The sequence below is a fragment of the Protopterus annectens genome, chromosome 5.part0 (genome assembly GCF_019279795.1).
Source record: "Protopterus annectens isolate FY-2018-M chromosome 5.part0, PAN1.0, whole genome shotgun sequence".
Classification (NCBI taxonomy): domain Eukaryota; kingdom Metazoa; phylum Chordata; order Ceratodontiformes; family Protopteridae; genus Protopterus; species Protopterus annectens.
The window spans coordinates 829,589,618-829,612,101 of record NC_056735.1 but is presented as its reverse complement, the minus strand read 5'-3'; the positions used below and the strand labels follow the sequence as shown (position 1 = coordinate 829,612,101).

At 39.4% G+C, this 22,484-nt stretch overlaps 1 protein-coding gene across 1 annotated transcript in view; it reads right to left on the bottom strand.

Annotated features, from left to right (window-relative positions):
- Positions 1-22,484, bottom strand: part of F10 (coagulation factor X) — a 539,902-nt gene that overhangs the window by 295,655 nt on the left and 221,763 nt on the right. Inside the window, exon 5 of the mRNA XM_044072640.1 lies at positions 14,826-14,939. Coding sequence (XP_043928575.1) covers positions 14,826-14,939 — 114 coding nt within the window. The remainder of the gene's footprint in view (positions 1-14,825; positions 14,940-22,484) is intronic.

Here is a 22,484-nt window from a genome sequence, read left to right as displayed (position 1 = left end):
GGGAAAGAGTTAGGGATGGTAGGAGAACTGTGGAGCAGGAAGTTGATAGTACTCCGAATTTTTTGGGGGTCATTTGTGTGAGGGGTTTGAAATTTAGTAAATTATTGGCATTTATCCAAAATAATAAGTTTTTTACACGATTTCTGAGTTGCTTACAACCTTGGAGAAAGGTGGGAGTTTTAGTGGTTTGTCATTTTTTCCATAAAGCATCTGTTTCATGCATCAAAGCATGAGTAGCTTTCGAGAGCCAGGGTGCAAAATTAGATTTGATTCTGATTTTGCGAGTTGGGGCAAGAGAGTTTAGGACATCAAGGAAAATGTGGATGAAATTAGTAACAGCATCATTGAGCGGGAGAGTTTTTAGGAAAGACCAGTTGATGGCAGAAAGTTTATAGTTAACGATTTCATGGGAAAAGTTAGTCAGTTTCCTACAATCTGTGTAGAAATGGGGCTTAGAGAGATGAGAAGAGTGCCTTAAGATAGAGATAAGAGAATGGTCACTAATAGAGTCAGAGAAAACAGAAGGGTTACAGTAGCTGTTTGGAGAGCTGGTCAAGATCCAGTCAATTGGGGAACAAGTAGCATTTTTACTGTAGTGGGTAGAGGTAGTGATCAGTTGTGAGACTCCATACAGGTTTATGAAATGTTGGGGTGAGTCACAAATAAGAGAGTTCCAATCTATAGTAACATCTCCAAGAATGATGGTTTCATAGGGGACGGAGGTGTTTATCCAGGAGAATATATGTTCAAGGATAGGGTTGTTTTTACCTGGGGTGTATAGACAGAGGCAATAGCAAACTTCGTATAGTTATTGATGTGGCAGTTTAGGAGCATAGGAGCAGTAGTTCAGCAGGGGAAAAACTAGGCAGGGTAATGTCTATAGGTGTTAGCATCAGTGAAACGGAGTACAAGGTAGCCACCCCATCACCTTTCTCTGGATGCCCTATCAGACCTATAGATATTGTATTGAGGTGGAAGAAATTCAGAGGAACTGATATGAGGTTTTAGCCAGGTTTCCGATAGGGCCAGGATGTGAAGTTTGTGTTGGCGCAACCATGCTTGAAGTTCAGAAATTTTGTTGTTTAGGCTTTGGATGTTCATTACTGAGATAGAGAGATATTTGAGACGCACATATTTGAGGATGTTTTGGGGGGGACAGCAGATGAAGGTGAAGGGGGAGTGGAGAGTAGGGAGGGACCAGGATTGGGATGGATGCCATCAGAAACCAGAACAGCAAAGACAAGATGGAAAAGGTGAGAGTGGTCGGTAAGGGAAATGTGGTCCTTGAGTTAGGGCTTAGGAGTAAGAGTGGGGTAGGCCACAAGTTTAAATTTAAGATGTTAAAATGGGGAGAGACAGAAAAGAGAGGGGGCAATAGTCAGTGGAGATTGGTTATATGTTGGAAGAGGTCTGGGAAAGGTTGGGGAATAGTGGAAGATATGGAGCTCAGTGCAGTAGGAAGTGCTTAGGGCTAGTGAGATTAGAAGTGGGAGAAATAGCAGTAAGGATAGCATTGTGTGATGGAAAAAGGAGGGGAAGAGTTATAGGGAAAATATAAAGAAATATATTAGATTAGGGTGGTGGCTAGAAATAAGTGGTGTGAGGGAAGGAACAGTATCGAGGTGTGGAAATAGTGAGTATGTGAGGAGATAGTAGGTGTGCTAGGTAGTAAAAGAGTTAGGTGTGAGAGAGGCAAGCCACAGAGGAGGCAGCCCAAGTTGGGTGGGGAACAGGGGAAGATTGGTGACAAGGTGGGAAGAGTGAAAGTGTGAGAGCACAAGTTATGGTGGTGGGAGGGGGTTGTGGGAGTGACCAGACAATGAGGTGAAAGTATAAACTTGAGGATACTTGGGAAGGGTGAGATTCAGGGGTGGGAGAGGAGCGAAGCAAGCCCGAGCGGAGTGGGCAGAACCACACCACAGGTAAGTTTAATGCAAGGGTCTAAAACCTGCACTCAGTCGCTCTGATGATTATACACTTTCTCTAGGTGCAGGTTCAGTTTAAATAAAAATATTAGGTTGGAATTCAGTAAAGTCACTAGCTACTTATAAAGTTCTGCTACAAAAACAGAGCAATCTGTGCAGTATCAGAGTCTAGAAATAAGTTGCTCAGTTACACACAAAAACAGTAAAAAATCCATGCAATGAAGGTACTTACACTGTGAGTCACACCAGGTCAGCCAATGGGGAGAGATAGGGAATCCTTGGCACTAGGTTTGAAAATGGTGCCTGTACTACTTTGTAGCCAGTATAAACTCTTTAAGGTATGAGAGGGATGGGGGAAAAGCAAAGGCAGTAGGAGTGGTTAGAGGGAGAATCTTGAGTGACTCAGGAGACCACACCACAGGTAAGTTTAATGTAAGGGCCTATAACTTGCAGTCGGCACTTTAATTTTACTTACTTTTAGCAGGAAAGACAGACCAACAGCATAAAATGTTGTGGTTTTTATCAGGGTTACTTGTTCAAATGTCAAACAAATAAGTAAAGCTTTCAAACAGGAATCTATGTCTGAGTTTTAGAAAACCAAAAAGGAACAAGGTATAGCTGTAAAACTTAAGATCAGAGAGACAAGAGTTGGTTTACTTAGTTACAGGGGAAGGAGGCAAAAAATAAAGCAGAAAGATCCTTATGGCTGACCAAAATGATGACCCGCTTTGTTACACAGCACAGTAAAAGATAGCTTAACAAACATTTTTTATATTTGTAACCTATTCTGTTTAATTGTTGGGAGAGAAAAAGTTTTTGTTGTTAGAGACTGTGGTGGCCAATTGCAATCACTTAGACACTGTTTTGCAGGAGCTGCAGTACGATAGTGCAGGTAAATGTAGAGTTTGATCTGTTCAGATGTTGGGAGAGAAAAAGTTTTTGTTGTTAGAGACTGTCGTGGCCAATTGCAATCCCATTGATGCCATTTTGCAGGAGCTGCAATACACTAGTGTAGGTAAATATAGAGTTTGATCTGTTTGTTGGGAGAGAAACAGTTTTTGTTGTTAGAGACTGTGGTGTCCAATTGCAATCCCATAGACACCATTTTGCAGGAGCTGCAGTGTGCTAGTGTAGGCAAATGTAGAGTTTGAACTGTGAGTCACACCAGGTCAGCCAAGGGGGGAGAGATAGGGATCCAAAGCACCAACCAAATGTTGAATGTTGTACTAATGCATTAACCACCAACATTCTTACTTTCACAGACTAAGTCCTTCCCAACAGATAGTTTTTCATACACATATACACCAAGTGTGGGCCCCCCTCCATTCCACCCTTGCTGCATTCAGGCTCAACTTAGCTACTGTACTGCCACATCCCACCCACCCCCATTAAATCTACATTTATACTATCCAACCACACCCTATCAGTGATACTAAACCCCTACCATCAAACTTAAACATGCAGCTTTCACAATTCCATCATCTAGCTCCATATTACTCATTACCCCTAGCTGTTGCTCAAACTTTTTTTTACTACTTCTTTGTTATTTCCAGTATATATAGAACCACTAACTGTTTTCACACCTCTACTTACTTCCTATCTATTCCATCATCAAACATATATTACTTACAGAACCCACAATTTCTCTCCCAAACTACTTATCCTATTATCCACTACTCCCCATTAGGTAACAATAACAGTATGAATTGCTTAACTATAGGCTTGATTCTACTACTGCTATGCCTTAGCCACCTCACCTGTTACCAAATGCACCAGATTCACACTACCATCTCCCCAACTAAGTACCTACCAGATAAACCTATCCCACCTAAAGTTAATATCGCCAACATCTATCAGGACACACTGCACCTCTATTTCAAACTTAAACCACTCAACGTACCATCAAGTAAACTTAAAATAACATACCCTGCTAGAACAACACTAAAAATATCTAAAAACACTTGTACAACACACATCATTCATAACCAGTGGTGATATTCACCCTAATATATAACCAACAAAACTCATTTCAAAGAAAACAGAGTCAAAAGAACTGAACAAAAATCAATCATCACCTTATCTGTCTAACAGTAGTCCTCTAACTTTCCTTACTCTAAAAGTATTTGGAATAACATCACAGCTGCTCATAAACCTAGCATCCTAGTCATAACAGAAACACAGCTACAACCAAATATTAGTAACACCAAAATATTACCACCAAACTATATCATAATTAGGAATGACTGAACTAAAAGAAAAGTTAGTGGTGCAGCAATAGTATACCCAGATTGTCTCCTCTGATCCCTTATTATGCCCCAATTCCACCATTCAATAATGCAGAACTTGTTATTACTTTCCTCAAACTAAACAAACACAAACAAATCTGTCTCATTATCTTATTTATTTCCCCAGGCAATAATATCAATGTATTAGGAGACATTCTATACTGGACCACAACTTCCATCCCTTATGAAAACAGTCATACTAGATGTTACTATTAATTGGCTTGACCTTATATCTACCTCCCTTACATTTAGCACAAATCTCTTTGGATACAAGCAATTGATATAACCACCAACATACTTCAGCAAAAGCTCAAATTCCATACCAGATTGTATCTTAGTATTTTATCCCATTAAATTTACCTCATCTGGAAGCCTAGCAAATTCCATCAGTGACCATCTTCCTGTCTTTACCAAATGTCACACACAAAATCCTCCAAAATAGCAAACTATAAAAACTATTTATAATACAACAGATTTTAACCCTCAGACATTCAACAATATCCTCTTCTCAATAAATTGGAATAGACTAAGAAATAACCCACTAGATGACGCTGTACAGAAATTTAACTCAATACTTTTTAACACCTTAAACAAAACAGAACAACCCTGGAAATAAAAGAATAAAAGCAAGAGATGCAGCCTGGTCAACTAACACTACAAGAAGACTAATGCAGACGAGAGACACATCCTGGAAATGGTGTCAGACAAACAAAACCCCACAAAACCATCAGCAATATAAGTCTTCATAACCAGGCTGAAAGACAGATCATTTCTTGCAAAAAGTATACTAAAGTGAACCCCAAAATAATTGCAAAGCCAATCCCAAGAAATTCTGATCAGCCATCAAGAAAATACTGCAACTAGGGCAAAACTGTAATCCCAATCCTTGTTGAAATAATACACCACTGGGCACTGCTACACAACATAATGGGTCTACTTCAGTAGACCAAAATTACACTTAGTTGAAACTTACTTTACTGAGATAACATCACTTTACTTTCAGTTAACTGAAGCGTTACATTACCACATTTTGTTTATAGGGAATTGAGGCACTTGGCCAACATTCAATGGAAAAGCACTCCGCAGTATGTCAAACCCACCCAGGTGGGGGGGCTGTGCCCCCCCAGCCCCCCTAACTAAATATACCAACTCCAGGATCACACTACAGTTGGGAAAAGGGCAAATTTCTCTATGTTGGCCAAATGCCACTATTCCCTGTAAAAAAAAATGCTGTAATGTGAAGCTTCGGTTTATTCAAACTTATGAGATGTCACCTCAGTAAAGTAAGCTTCGATTAAGTGTAATTTTGTTCTACTGAAGTAGACCTAATGTCATACCTACTTTCTAAATTGCATATTATCTATTGCAAAACAAATTAGTCATAGCACTAAAGATCACAAACAGACAATGATTACCTCCTCATTTACACTTCAACCAGTATCTACAGCCTAGATAAAAACCTCTTTAGCAAACTAAAAATCTGCTCTGCCTCTGCTGATAATGTACCCAGTGAATTCCTTAAAATAACAGCAAGTAGCATATGTTACCCCATATCCATACTCATAAATAGATCCATACAGTAAAATTATGTCCCCAAAATCTGGAAAAATCACATATCATTCCCCTCCATAAACGCAGTACCTCAGCAGACATCACTAATTTGAGACCAATAGCTATCATATTCTCCCTCTCTAAAATCTTAGAAAAATGCATCCACAAACAACTCCTACAATGCCTCAACCAAGAGAAACTGCTAACTCAAACCCGCCATGGTTTTCGATCCTTTGATAGCGCAAATACAGCTCTTCTAGCTTTCAGAGACGTTGGGAACAAAGACACAGAAAGCAGTCAGTTTCTCTCTGCCATATTCCTTGACCTATCAGAGGCCATTAATATGGTCAGCCATACTAAATTTCTAGAACAAATGTCAGCCTTAGGTCTAACACCAAACATCCTAAACTGGTTCAAGACTTATCTCACGGATAGATGTCAATTGGTAAAATGGCAATAAGTGCTCTTACCTTTTCCTCCATGCCAACACTAGCATCCCACAAGGATCAGTCCTTGGCTCTCTCCTCTTTAATATCCTTACAAATTCTCTTCACACTTGCAGATAACATGCTTCTCTCATACAGTACACTAATGACTCAACACTTACATGTACTTCTAACAACTATACACACTTCAACCAAATTGCACAAGAATCCCTCGCTGTCACTAAAAAATGGTTACAAAACTCCCAACTCTTGCTTAACCCAAAGAAAACCAAACTCTTTCTTTTCTATCCTAAATCTCTGTCTCGAAAAACACAGCTTTAAAATATACTCCCTCAATAATACCATTATAGAAGTAGTAACCAATACAAAACTAAGCATGACCATAGACAACAACCTTAAATTTGATTTACACATAGAAAATGCCATCAAAAACACACCAAAAACTAGGCTTACTCTATAAGAGGTAGAAACTTCCTCACCTCCACATCTAGATACACCCTTGCAAATAGCTATCTTCTGCCTTCTCTTCTTTATGGAGTCCCCTTCTTCACTAATCTTCAAATCTCACTTACTCAAAAACTTGAACAATGTTACAATAAAATAACCAGATTTGCATCAAAGTCTCACTGCCAGACCCACCACTGCACTGCATTGAAAACTCTTAACTCGCTAGAACTACCCAACTACCTAAAATATATTCAGCTAATCACCACAAATAAAACATCCATTACCCCACCTTAAATTCTATACTAGTAAAAACAAAGTTTGTCTCATTGTTCATAAACCAACTAAATCAGCAGGGTATTCTCTGTATTCTCACTCTACAGCTGAAATATGGAACACTGTGCCCACTTCTATAAGGACAGACACCGCCATAAATCATTGACATACTCTCTTAAAAACTATCTAAAAATACATGGTTCTGCTCATGTTCTACATCATGTTAATCAAATACATCCTAATATATAACTGCAACAATGTTATCCTCCATCTTGCTATTATATTTTATAAAACTGATAATTTTTTGCCTTTTTTACCTATACGTTGCACTACTATTATCACTATACAGTCCCCTAACTTTTCTTTCTCCCTTTTGCTTCTTTCATATCTATACCCCACACTAATAAACACAGCTTCTATCTCCTCCTGGTTTCCCCTCTCCTGTAATTCCCCTCCTCTCTTAACCCTGTAATATGACATATGTATACCAAGTACATTATAATAAACAAAAATTATTTAACTACCAAGCAAAATCTTACTGATCTGAACAATATACTTGTAAAGACTGCTTGCATCATATATATACTCTCCCTAGTATAATATCGAATGTCTGTAATTAATGGGCAAGTATGTTGCATGGAATATATGTAAAAATGATATTCTATCTACTATTGTATATTCTTTCTTGTATGTGAGAACAGTCATTGTTGCTCTGTAACAAGCTAATGTAAGCTAAAGTAGTAGGCTAATTGTCTTTGGAGCTTTTCTTTCCAGGCCTAGCTGAAAATGGGCACCCACCCAATCAAACTTTCCCAGTAATCAAATGTCAGATAAATTTATTTATTTTATTTTATTTATTTTACATTTGTTAACTGGGTTAGTCTGGCTGAGCTTTTTGTTCATTTTCAGCAGAGACCCGTGGAGAAAAGCTCCTCAGGACTAGAAAACAATTTATTAAATTTTAGTAACATAGTAGTAACAATCAGCTATAGGATCTTACAAGCAGAGACCTGGAGAGAAAAAAACGCTCCTCAGGCAATTCAATTATACAGAGCATTAACAATTGCAGACAAGTATGTGAGTTGTTACAAACAAAGTTTTAAACAATTAGCAGAAGAAAATGTGACTAGTTACAATATTATTTAAGCTGCTTAGAGCAAAATGAGTTAATAGTTAGGCAGATGCTTATTTAAAGTGGGTAGGATCTAGTTGTATAGGAGTTTGGAAACAAGAAAGGAAAGTAAGAATGGCTAGTAGGAGATGTAGGGAAGGTAAAGTATAGGAGACAGACTAGACAGGTAGGTTGTTTTGAGACTGTAAGAATTAAGAGTAGTTGGAGATAGAAAAGAGGTAGAAGAGGCAGGGGAATCATGTTAGAGATACATTAAGAGTGAGGTGATGAAATAGGTGAAAGGATGGTGGTTTCAGGGTGGTTGGCTACAGTGGCAAGACCACTTTGTTTTTAGGTATTTCCTTGTGGCTAATTTAAAACATTTGGTATGCTGGAGGGATTTTATTTCCAAGGGGAGTTGGTTCCAGGATGTAGCTGGGTTATAGTTAGAGAAGGCAGCCTATTTTGGTTTTGGGTTTGTAGATGTCTAATAATTCTTGATTTGAGCTGCGTAGCGTCCTAGCAGAGGAATATTTGGATATGATAGTGGAGAGGCTGGGTCAGAAGGAGGGGTAGATAGAGGATAGAGTGGATGATTTGTAGTTGGTATAGTTGCAGCAGCTGAGGGAATTCTAGCCAGTCTAGTTGCTGTAGTGCTAAGCAGTGGTGTGACTTGTAGGTTTGGTTAGCTGCAAATCTGGCGATCTTATTATAGGTAGTTTCAAGCTTGGAAATAAGTGTAGAATTTAGGTTTGTGAATATGGGGCAGCTGTACAGGAGTGTTGGCAGTAATAAAGCCTGGGAAAGAGTTATTCGGGCAGTGTTGGACACTTTTTCCGTAGAAAGAAATACTTGACTAAGTTTCTGATGAGTTTTTTTTACCGAGTTAGTAATATGGAGATCAAACTTAAGCTGATCATCTATTGTAACAACTAGCAATTTACTACTAGATTCAGCTGAGATGATAGTGTTGTTGCAGGATAAGATGGTAAATGTACTTTTGAGTGTGGTGATGTGTTTAAGGGGCAAGAGCAGGATCTTAGTTTTGTTTAGATTAAGTATTAGTTTGTTATCACTAAGCCAAGTCTCAATGGTGTGGAAGGATGCCTGGGTAGTTGAGTGGAGGTCAGTTGGGTTGTCATCAATGGTTATAACAATTGAGTCATCAGCATGTTGCACAAGAGATGACTGGGGACAAGAGGAGTAAAGCAAGTTTGTGAAAATACTAAAGAGTAGTGGTCCAAGTATAGACCCTTGGGGGACTCCCATTTGTACAGTGAGAGGGGAGGATAGTGCAGAATGCCATTTAACTGATTGCTAGTGGGTAGAGAGATAGCTGGAGAACCAGGAGATAGTAGAGGAGAGAAATGTAAGTTAGTGAGTTTATCTCGAAGGAGTGTCACTTGCAGTGCCAAAGACTTTAGAAAGGTCAAGGAATAGGCATGAGACAAGTTTATTGTTATCACAAGCTAGGGAGACTATATTGATGAATGATATGAGTGCAGTAGGTGTACTATGCTTGGGAAGGAAACCATGCTGTGTGGGTGTGAGGAGGTTTTCCTGGTGAAGGTAATGCATTACCTGCTTGTGAGTGCATTTCTCTAGGATTTTTGAGAGTGGAAAGAGTATGGCAATCGGTCTGAAGCTTGATATGTCTGAGGAGTTGCCCCCTTTGTGAATGGGTAAAGAAATTCTTCCATACAGTGGGGACATAGGATTCAGAAATGGATTGGTTGATTACAATGGGTACAGGATAGGCAAGAGTTTCAGAGGCAATCTGCAGGAAGTAAGAGGGTTGCTTGTCAACAGATGGGGTGCAATGTTTAAGTTTAGAGAGTAATGATTTTACATAGTTGATACTGCTTTTAGAGAGAAGGAGTTAGGAGGGTTTCGAAGAGGTATAGAGTTTGTTGGGGTGCTAGCATTGTTTCTGGGGGAGATAATTTATTATGGAGGTTATTGAGTTTATAAAATGATTGTTAAATTTGTTGGCTATGTCTTCAGGTGTTGCATTGGGACATGGGTTAGGAGAGGAAGGGTTTCCTGGATGAAGAGTCTATTTAACAGAGCTCCAGAATTTCTTTGGGTCTGATTGAAGAGTAGAAGGAGGATTGACATAGAAGTTTATTTTGTCATAATGGATGATTTCTTTTTTATTTTATTTCTGAGTTCTTTATATTTCTAAAGAAGGGAAGGGGTCCTAGTTTTAGTCGACATTTTCCAAATCCTGTCCCAGTCTTTCATGAGGGTTTTGGTAAATTTAGTGAGCCAGAGAGCAGTATTAGATTTAATTCTAAGTGTGTGAAGAGGAGCAAGGGAGTTAAGAATGTTTAGGAATGTAGTGTTGGAGTGGACATCTTCATCTAAGGGAAGAGTGGTGAAGTAAGACCAGTTAATTTTGGAGAGTTGGTGAATAAAGGAGTTAGAAATGAAAAACAGCAAAACAAGCTAGAGCTAAAAAAACTAAAAGAGTTTAATGTTAATGTTGTAAGCGCTTTCGGAAATGCCCAATACATTTCCTTCCTCAGACATACAATGCCAAAACTTTAGGGCGTAAATATATAATTTTAGGACAGAAATGAGAAAGTGAGCAGGTGGTAATATATTTGTTAGGTTTGGTAAGGTGGGGAGTATATCTGGTAACTGTTATAGGGCAGTGGTCACTGAGGGCATTTGGTAGGGTTTGGGAGTTATGATAGTTTTGAGGGTGGGAGAACAATACCCAGTCAAGAAGAGTGCTAGGTAGGTGAGATTTATTAATGTAGGTTGGGGTTGTGATTAGCTGCTCAAACCCATGTAGGGTTTGCAGGAAGTAGTGTTGGGAGCTTGTATTGTAAGCCAAACAATATTTACATCTCCCAGTATAAATATTTCATTGTGGATGGTATGTGAGAGGTGAGATAGGATGTTCTCAAGTATGTTAATATTATCACCAGGGGAAATATAGATTGCTGCAACAGTTATGGTGTTAAAACTGTTAAGTTTGAAGTTGGTCAGTAGGAGTTCAGCTGGTGAGAATGAGAGTAAGTTTAGTGTGGGACTGATTTGGGAGAGACAATTGGAGAAGAGTATAGAGACTCCTCCTCCTTTTCTTTTAGGTCGATCTAATCTAAGGATATTATAGCCAGGAGGGATGATTTCGCTGTCCAGATGGTGTGGTTTAAACCATGTTTCAATTAGGGTAACTATGTCAGGAGTATAGTTAGCTATCCAAGCATGGAGTTCTTGAACTTTATTTACAAGGCTCCTGGTGTTGATAGAGCAGAATTATACTTGTTTTTGTGGTTTGGAAGGTTTAGATACAGGGAGGTTATTGTTCAGGGTAGTGTCTGTAGGGCCTGGGTTAGGATGAATGTCACCAGATCGAAGTAGAGGTTTGTAATGGGGGGTTTAATTTGAGTAAGTAGACTTTGTTTTTTTTGTTTTAAAGTGGAGGGGGTATTTTTATTTTAGGAATGGGAGTGGTGGGTGGAAGGATGGAGGGACAAATTAGTAGATAGGGTTGTGGTGTAGTACTTGAGTTAGGAGTGGTGTTTTAGGGATGGAAATAGGGAGTAGCTAATTGTGAGTGATAGGAGGTGAGGTGATAGAGTATAAGGAGTAGAGGAGGTAAGAGTATATTTTGAGTTGTAAGAGACATGTCACTTATGGGATGTAGAACAGAGGATGAGAGGAAGGGGTGGGAGTAAGGTATAGTAGTCTTTGATAGTGGATAGTAGGTAAGTGTGGGGAGTAGTAAAAGAGGGAGGTAGTATGAGAACAGGAAGTAGAGGGTAAGGGATTTGGGAGGAAGTGAGGGGGTGTGGTTGTATGGATAGGTATAAAGGTAATGATATGGGAGGTGGGAGGGGAGTGAAGTGAGCGGAGCGAATGGAGCGGGGCTACACCTTCCAGATAGAACTTAGCTAAAAAAAAAACAGGTAGTCCAGGGACACTTACTAGAGATGTTACACCTGGATGGGCTTTCAGCTGCAATTAGAGCAAATGTGGCATCCACGGATTTTAAAACCTTTGGTGTGTTGTACCTGAGCAATCACCTGGAGGGGTGGGGGAAAGTGGGGAAACCATCAATTGCAATTCAAAGCAGCAGGGGAGAATCCAACCACTTTGCTAACCTATCTAATTATCAAAGGACAGCCAAGGAAATAAGGTAAACATACAGGCACCCTTGTTCAAGGACTGGAAGGTTTCTACAAGAAAAACTATGTGTAGGAATATGCCACAGGTGGAAGTTGTATGCTGCTTACTAGTCTACAGTGGCAGATTTTATTCTCTTTTATATTTGCATTCCTCTTTGCTCATTGTTTACTGCACACAATGTAGCTAAAGATAAAAGCAGCTGAAGACTTTGCACCCCTGTTTGGTGTTTAGTGAAGAACAAGTATTGAGGAGGAGGGACTGAAGGCTATTACTATTGAGAGGGGCTAAATACCTTCACATATAACAAATTATCAATAGTGAAATGGAATGAAAGGGGTGGGAGTGGGCTAAGAGGAAGAAGTTTGCAGCTGTTGCCCCTGGGTTATGCACTCTAGCTGACTGTAACAGATTTTAACAAGGCAGAACAGTAGTTACAAAAGCTGGCACATACACTACACATGTGGCAAAAATGAGGTTCCTGGAGTTAAACCTGGGGCTGCAGTCTATTTTTGGATGATTGCTGGTTAGAGTTTTCTTTGCTTTTAGCTGGAGTGAGAGGATTCCTTGCTCACTCAAGTGTGGGGGTGACCATAGCGATCAGACCAGATAGCAAAGCGGTTAAGGTGTTAGCCTCCCATGCACAAGGTACAAGGTTCGAAACTGACCTCCGGCCAATGCATTATCTCCTGCCTTTGCATTATCTAATTGTACTTCTGTGGGGGTCTTTCCCCCAAATCATGCTGAATGTTACCGTCTGAAACTCACCCATTAATGGAAGACAATTAAAACGGGAGAATGAACAAGAAAGTACTCAGCACTCAAGTAGTCCAAGACAAGTAGAAGAGGAAACAGACTTAGACGAAGAAGATAGGCAGCACCTCCAAACAGCATGTGAGATGACTGCAAAACAGATATGTGCCCAAGGGTTGGGAGGGTGGCCTAATGGTTAAGGTGTTTGCCTTACAAACATAAGGTGCAGGGTTTGAGTCTCATAAAATGGCTCACAAGGGCAGTTAGCTTAGTACTAATCTATGAATCTATGAATCTATGAAAAAAAAGGTCCTCAGTGGCTACTACACAAGTGGCAACAACAAGGTTCCTGAAGTTAAACCTGGGGCTGCAGTCTATTTTTGGATGATTGCTGGTTAGAGTTTTCTTTGCTTTTAGCTGGAGTGAGAGTATTCCTTGCTCACACAAGTGGGTGGGGGGACCCAACGTGGTCAGGTCCTCAGTGGCTACTACACAAGTGGCAACAACAAGGTTCCTGGAGTTAAACCTGGGGCTGCAGTCTATTTTCTGGATGATTGCTGGTTAGAGTTTTCTTTGCTGTTATCACACAAGTGGGGGGGGGGCAAAGCGATCAGGTCCTCAGTGGCTTAGAGATGCTACACCTGGAAGGCTTTCAGCTGCATTTCAAATAAATAAATAAAACCCATGCTGGCACACAAAAAGAAACTGCACTTGCAGTGATATCCTAGGGAGAATAGTTATAAGACATGAAAAATTAACTCATCAGTCCCAAGTAGTCAGAAACATGTCCACTTTACTCTGGATACATTTAAAAATCTAAATTTCTAGATGCACAAAGTTCACTAGTAGAACTCTGCATAATGTAGAAAATATTTGATAACAATTATATCCCACTTTTAACTACCTTTATCCTCTGCTATATTCACTTTACATAAACATAGTGGAATACAGCTGAATAAGGGTCAGTTCTTGTGAAAAACTTTTCCATTTTGATTTGTATATTCCATAAGATTTGAATTGTTTTGGAACTAGTTTTGAAATTATTTCTTTGTATTGCCAAGGTATAGAGCAGTAAAGTTTCTACACTGTTAAACTCGATTACATTCTTTGCTTTATTGGGATTTTATCTAATTAATACAGATTATACACCCCGGGGATCACTTCCATGTCTCTGCTCGACAGTGGCACAGGAAAATAACTTTCGTGGGTGGCATAAGCCAAGGAACCTTGTTGGCTTGGCTTACGTAGGCCCTCAGGCCAATAGCCTAGTAGCTACCTATGAACCTATTATTTAGAAATCATTATTTCTTTAGTTTAAGTTCTTTGTATGTTCGTAAGTTCATGGGAGATTACTAGGCAAATGGCGTAATATCTATTACAAGCCTAGCCATTATTACCAGTATTTTACCAGATTTTCAATACCTACAGGTTAGTGAATGGCTTAGGTTTGTGCTAATGCCTTTGAGTATTTACTGACTGCCCCTGTCCATAAAGGACAGAGGAGCCACCCCAGGAGTGTGTGATGCCACAAAACTTTTCTTCTGCTCAGTAAGTTATTTTCTTTTTAATACACAGTCTACCTTTGTAAGTTTACAAAAGCTACTTACTCTATAAATTTAATGTTATGACATATACCAGCAAGAGTTTTATAACATTGTTTTTATTCCATTTGTGTTGGCTTAAATAAGCAGATAACACTGATTATGTTTTGCTCTGCTAAGCTGATGGATTGAATAGATGATGTAAAAAATAGACAAGTCTTAACAGTGCTTTACTGGTTTGCTTGTAACTGTTATCCCTAAATCCTTTTAGGTAACTCAGCAGATAATTTATTTGCACTCATTCAATTACCATAACAGTTGTTAAAGCTTTGCTTACAAATGTTAAGAAAACGTACCAATTTCACAGTTTTTACCCTCATAACCTTCTTTGCACATGCACGTATAAGATCCAATGCCATCTCGGCACTCTCCACCATGCTGACATGGGGTTGAAATGCATGCATCTCCATCTGTGAAAACATAATGCCTTTTTAGATTGCATTGTATTATTTTATGCTAAAGACAATGAAACAAAATTCAAAGACTGACATTTTTCAGTCATGCTCTCTGACCACAATAAAGTTATTAAATATTTAAAAATGCAAAAAATATAGCCATACGACATGGAAAATGCATCTTTTTGATCACTATACATTAGGTGACTACAAATGAAAATGTGTTATGCAAAAGTTAAAGCAGACTATGTCAACACATGCAGGAAAGGAGGAGATGAAAACTAAAATTTAAAAATTTTGGCAGAGACATCAAGGCTTCTTTAAAGCAGTTTATGTGCAGAGCAGAGCGGACTCGAAAAAGGAAAAAAATGTTAAAAATAACTATCCAACAGAATGTAAGAACGCCAACTGAAATAACTGTGACAAAAAACAAGAATAATAAAACATAAGACAGTAAATTCTAAGCAGAACAATTTAATAGCAGTCATTAAGCACTTTCATCCCAGTATATAAAGAACTTCTTCACAATGCCTAACACAAACAACATACCCCCTTTTCTTAAAGAAACAGGTACCTAAAAATTCTGCATCACTAAAAGCAATATACAAAGTGCAATCTATGGACTTTAAATATTGTAAGATCTCCTTTTCAGCATACAAGTAATATTGATAGTGTCATTTAAGACAGGTGGACATTGTGTTGTAAAATAAACTTTCCACCAAACTTCTTTATTTCTAAGTAGCTTTCCCAGTAATCCACAAAAGGCTAAGGCTCTTGCTACCCTATAGTGCCTTTTTTAGGCAGTGTTCCAAAGACCAAAATTCCACTGTAACGGCTACAAACAAATGCAGTTTGAGGGTCATGCTGCTCAATGCTAGAAATCTAAATCTCAAGATGCGCTCGTTTGAAACTCTCCTCAAAATGCAGAATGTTGACATCTGTGCTGTAACGGAGACCTGGTTTAAAGAGGCAGAAAACACCCCCTGCACTCCCAGGCTACAACTCATTCCATACCTTTTGGCCCCGGAATACAGCCAGAAGCTCCAAAGACAGTAACGTCTCCATATTCTTAAAGGATGTGCACACCTCTAGACTGGTAGCCCAGGATAATGCATCCAAGATACTTCAGGTACAACTAACATTGGATAAGACGGCAATACAAGTCATAGCCTGCTGCAGAACCCCAAACATGTCCCTAGACTCTCACTCCAAGATCCTAAGTACCCTGGAATCTATCACAATCCAATGCAATACTCTCATACTGGGTGACTTCAACTACCCTTCCATCAACTGGGAAAACTATTCAAGTACCAATGCACAGGCCCAACGCTTTCTAGAATTTATCACTTGCAATGCCCCAGACCAGTTCATTCTAACTGCCACTAGAGGGAGCAACATCCATGACCTGGTTATCACCAACATGGGAGACCATTGCTCCACACCTATAGTCAATTCCTTCCTGGTTAAATCTGAATACAGACTGATCACCATGGAAATCTCCATCTCACCTACAACGCCTGCTAAGGTGACCACCCTGAAAATCTAATCTAAAGCCAACTTTGGACTCCTAAAACAGAGGTGGCTAATGTCTTGGCATGCATGCCAATGGAAAATAGCTGCATGACTGCTGAATTATACACCAGTGCAATGTACGAGCATGTACCATGGACCTTGCCATACCAAATAGAACTAAGACACTCTCCTCCAAAAAAAAGGAAGCCAATCTGGTGGTCCCCAGCCATCAATAAACTCTACAACAGAAAGAAGAAACTGTTACAGAAGAAAAATGAAGTCACAAGACTGGAAAACCTCCCTTACCAGTCTCAACAAAAATCCGAGATCCATTATCAAATCCTCTAAGCTAGCTATGAAGGCAGAATTGCTACTGACACCAAAAACAACCACAAAGCCTTTTATAGCTATATCAAAACCTCCATGGCAATACCCAAATTTGCTCTGAATTATTACGCAATGGCACCACCTATACTGAGACAACAGATATAACTAACATACTGGCCGACAGATTCAGTACCAAGTTTACCCCTCTCTCCCTTCCAAGGGCCCTATCACAATACCTGAAGAAAGCCTGGTACCCAACATTTCTGTGGCATAGGTAAAAGCTGCATTGTCCAAAGCCAAGAATACAGCATCCATGGAACCTGATAATATCCCTGGCTGCATCCTACATGAGCTACAAGACGAACAGGCACTGCATCTTTGTGTCCTGTTCAATCACAGCCTTACTTCAGGCTATGTCTCTAATGAATGGTGCACTGCTACAGTCATCCCACTCCATAAAGAAGGAGCAACAACAGACCCTGGGAATTATCGCCCCATTAGCCTGACTTGCTTGGTATGCAAAGCTATGGAGTGCATCATCCTGGACCTGCTTAACAAAGATATAGGCAATCTCCAACTCTTGACCCCACACAGTTTGGCTTTGTCAAGGGGAGATCCTGCCTGCTGAACCTGGTTGACTTCTTCAAGTCAGTCACCAAGGCTGTAGATGAGGGTAAGGCAGTGCATACACCCTAACTCGACCTGGACAAGGCCTTTGATACCATTCCCCACTAAGGTATCATTGATAAACTCAGCAAACTAGGCAGCAATCCTTGTATCACTAGATGAGTGGCAAATTTGCTTACAGACAGGACCCACAGAGTGAAAGTTATGGATTCCAAGTCAGACTGTCAACTGGTCACAAGTGGAGTCCCTCAGGGGTTGGTCCTGGGCCCTCTCCTGTTTGGCGTCTACTTCTCGGAAGTCCAGGCCAACACAGAAGGACTCTGGCTGACCAAGTTCACTGATGACTGCAAGCTAGGAGTCATTATGAACTCCCCGAGTGATGCAGACATCTTACAAAAGGGCCTTTCTGAGACCATTGACTGGTGTCGGAACCATGGCCTGAAGCTTAACGCCAAAAATGCGTTATCATCCCCTTTGTAAAAAAACTCAATTCCAATGAATTAACACATTGATGGGAGCCCACTGAACACTGAAGGGGCCATAACAGATCTGGGCAACCAGGTCGACAGCCACCTCACCTTTGACCACCACATTGCCACTATGGTCAGAAAGTACTTCTATGTGGCACATCTTATAACCAAAGGTTTCACATCCAGGAAGAAAGATGTCATCATCCCACTCTACTTATCCCTCATTAGACCAATCATTGAATATAACCCCCTGTTTGGCATGTACCTGACCAAACACCTACAACAGCTGGAGAGGCCACAACAGTATCTCACAAAAAGGATCCTAGGCCTTAAACACATGTCCTATATGGATAGACTCAAGAAACTTCAGCTGTTCTCAGTATCTTATCATCTACTTAGAGGTGATCTCTGCTTGACTTACAAAGCCATATCTGACCCAGCCTTACTTGAAATGCTACACCTAAAGAAATCCCAATCCCCCTGCACCACATGTTCCAGAGATCACAGCCTCATTATCACAATTAACAAAACATGCTAGAGGGACAGGTTCATCTCCCAAAGATTGTCCATACTCTGGAATAAGCTTCCCATTTATGTGAAGCAGAGCACCTCGCTGGCTGTCTTCAAGGAAATCTTGACAAGTGGGTAGGTAACAGAAAGTTCCTTCCAGGGATCACTCCAGTTGCCCTACTGGATAGAGGCACTGTGAACTAACATCGGGTGGCACAGTGACTGGGCAATTTTTTGGGGCTAGGCTTGTAAAGGCTCCAGGGCCATTAGCCTAGTACATAACTATGAACCTAAAATATGTTATTTAGCAATTGGTTTGACATCCAATGTAAAAAATAAAACTCTGAAAATAAAGATTGCTGGTAGGAAAGAATAAAAGGTATGTGTAAGTCACCTGTGATCACAGTGCTTGGTAATTGACTTTGAAGGGTTGATTTGGTATATGTAGCAGCATTTGTGTGATTCAAAGCTAGCATCAACAGATGTACAGATGAAGGAGGTGTAAAAGTATAACTTATAGTAAAGGTTTATATTTAAGATATGTGCAGTCTACAGTTTCAATGGCTCAGCTGGTAGGGAAATGACCTTTTCTTACAGGATCAGCTACTTACATTCTTATTCAAATATTTACCCTGTACTGCAGTATTGGATAGAAGCTTCACACCTGAGGTACTGTCCTTTGGATAAAACTTTAAGCCAAGTGTCCACTGATTGAGTTGATTGTAGTTCAGATGAATGTATAAAAAAAAAAATCAATAAATAAAAAATAGCACACAACACTTACTGAAAAGTGTATGAAAATGTATCTATTGTCCTGGACAAACTTCCCTAACCTATAAGAGAACTGCTCCGAAAACATGCCATGCTTAGTTAGACTGAAAATCAGAAAGAAAGAAAGAAGAAAGAAAAAATAACAAAAAAGAAAGAAAGATGAAAATAATGACACATACGTCAAAACAGAATACATCACTGAGTTTTAGTAGAAGTTGGTGAAATAAAATTTGATGTTGAAAGATAGAGTTACAAATGATATAGTAGACGCTCTATTAACAACATAGCTGTAGGAGTCCTAGTTTATAGAATGGGTAGTTAAAGTGCATGGAATATATTACAGTGAAACGATTCAGAGGAAAATGTCAGGTAATATGATGTCTGTTTTAGGAAGGTGACACCAATGAGGTGTTTGAGGACATTAAAATAAAAGTAACTGGAAGTTAAATAAAGATTAAAACATTACTATTACTATATCAACATAAAACAGTGGAAAGTAGTTGTGGGGTATAGATTGTCAGATGCTAACATAATGATATGAGAAGAAGGAAGATTATTAGATGACAGAATATGTTACAAATTATGATAAAATGATGATGATTAGTGTAGATTTTAAATTATTAAATACTGAATGACAAAATAGAAATAAAAAGAAATAGTACTGGACTCTGGGTCCGAATAGTTATTTTAAGTTTCCACTGTAAGGGAGTTCTTTGGAATGCATAATGAATAAAACACAGAAGATATGAAGGTGAACATCTGAAAAAATATAAAATGAAATGATTATTCAAGTGTTTAGACTGGTATTTCATTTATTGATGCCTAACGCCCAGGTGAGAACTGCTCTCTCCAAGGCAAAGAACACAGCATCCATGGGACCTGATGGTGTCCCCGGCTGTGTGCTCCATGAACTCAACGAGGAATTAAACCCACAGTTAGGACAGCTGTTTAATCTTAGTCTCACCTCCGGATACGTACCCAGGGAGTGGCGCACAGCGACTGTGGTCCCACTCCACAAAGGCGGTGCCTCCACCGACCCTGGAAATTACCGTCCCATTAGCTTGACAAGCCTTATCTGCAAAGCCATGGAGAGGATCGTAATGGATCTCATAAATAAAGACATAGGGAACTTGCAGACTTTGGATCCAACCCAGTTTGGCTTTGTCAAAGGCAGATCATGCCTTCTAAACTTGGTTGACTTTTCGAAACAGTCACCAAGGCCATTGACGAGGGAAAGGCAGTCCATACAGCCTACCTAGACCTGGCGAAGGCTTTTGATACAATACCTCACTCGGGTATCATTGAAAAACTCATCAACTTAAATGTAAACTCATACATTACAAGATGGGTTGCAAACTGGCTGAGTGACAGAACCCACAGGGTCAGAGTTGCTGGTGCCATGTCAGACTCAAAGCCTGTCACAAGTGGTGTCCCACAGGGCTCAGTCCTGGGCCCACTCTTGTTTGGCATCTACTTTTCTGAAGTACAAGCAAACACAGAAGGGTTATGGCTGACAAAGTTTGCAGATGACTGCAAACTGGTGCGTAGTTGAAAACACATCCAACACAGATATCCTTCAGAAGGGTCTCACAGAAATGGATAACTGGTGCCAGAGCCATGGCCTAAAGTTAAATGCCAAGAAATGCATAGTCATACCCTTCGGGAAAAATAAGGTTACCCTAGCTACCATATAGGTGGCAATCCCTGAACACAGAAGAAGTTATTAGGGACCTGGGAACCCAGGTTGACAGTAGCCTTTCATTCGACACTCATATTGCTAAAGTAGTTAGGAAGACCTTCTACATTGCCCACCTTATCATGAAGGGATTCACATCTAGATCAAGGGAAGTCATAGTCTCCCTATACTCATCACTCATCAGACCAATGATCGAGTACAATGCCCCACTCAGAATGTATCTGACCCGACACTTGCAGCAGCTGGAGAGGCCACAAAAGTTCCTCACCAAAAGGATAAAGGGTCTCAAAATCTGTCTTATGCTGCCCGACTGAAAGAACTCCAGTTATATTCAGTTGCTTACCGCTTGCTCAGAGGTGACCTATGCCTGACATACAAGGCCATGTCAAACCCAGATTTGATGAACATGCTTCATCTCAAAAATCTAGATCTCTCAGAGCCACAAGGCGGAGACTTAAACATCGACACGGTTATTAATAGGATGTGCTGGAGGGATAGATTCATCACCCAAAGACTCCTATGCTGTGGAACAAAATCCCGGTTTATGTGAGGCAGAGCACCTCGCTGGCCTTGTTCAAGAGGAATCTTGACCAATGGATGGGAGATCGCAGATACACCCCAGGGGTTACCTCAGTGTCACTGCTCGACAGAGGCACAGCAAAATAATGGGCATAGTTTCTCCAAACTAAAGGGGTGGCGTAAGCCACAAAACTATGGGCTAGGCTTATAAATGCCCTCGGGCAGATAGCCTAGTATGAACCTATGAACCTATGAACCTATGAACAAAATAATCTGCTTAGATGTGGTGAGAGTGAGATATGTAGAATTAGACTACTAAGTTAAGCATATTATCTGCTTTTCACAAAGATAGTGGACAGAGGGATAAATTTATTATGCATACAAGTTCATGTTGATTCACTTTGGACTAAAACAATTCAAAGAACTGGATCTGGATACTTCAAATCAGTGCCTGTTTACTGTTCCATTTTTTTTTCTCTCAAATAATTTATTAAAAATTTAACAATTAGATAACAACATATAGCTTTAAGATTATATATAGAAATTAAATAATTACACTAAAGAAAAAAGATCAAATTACAACAAAAACAGCTATTTACAGAGGGGTCTACTATATAGCAAAAACTCTATATTTTGATGAAAAACTTTTTGTTATTAACATATTGAAAACTGTTTATTTATCAGCTCTTTAAATTTCATCCAGGTGTTATAAGAAGTGACAGTTTTAGTTGTTCTCATCTTGATTGTGAGAAGTTCTAAATCACAGCCATTAGTAGCAATGCTTACAAAATTAATTCAAAGTTCAAGTCAATTCATTTTTTTAAATTTTTAGTGATTACTTTTCTTGGAATTACCAAAATTTTCCAGATAAGTGAAATTTTTATTTTTTCTCTTTTTTGCCACAAGGAGGTATTGGAGTATTAAATAAAATGAATGATTTAGTTAAAGTAAATTGATCATTAAATAAAGCCTATAAAAAAATTACTATTATCCCAAAATGGTTTAATAAAGTTACAATCAAAAATGTGTTGCCAATCTGCTTTATTATTCAACTTACATCTCCAATATCCTATATTGTTTATACATTAATTCAGTTCTATATGGAATAGTGAACATTTTATGGTGGGA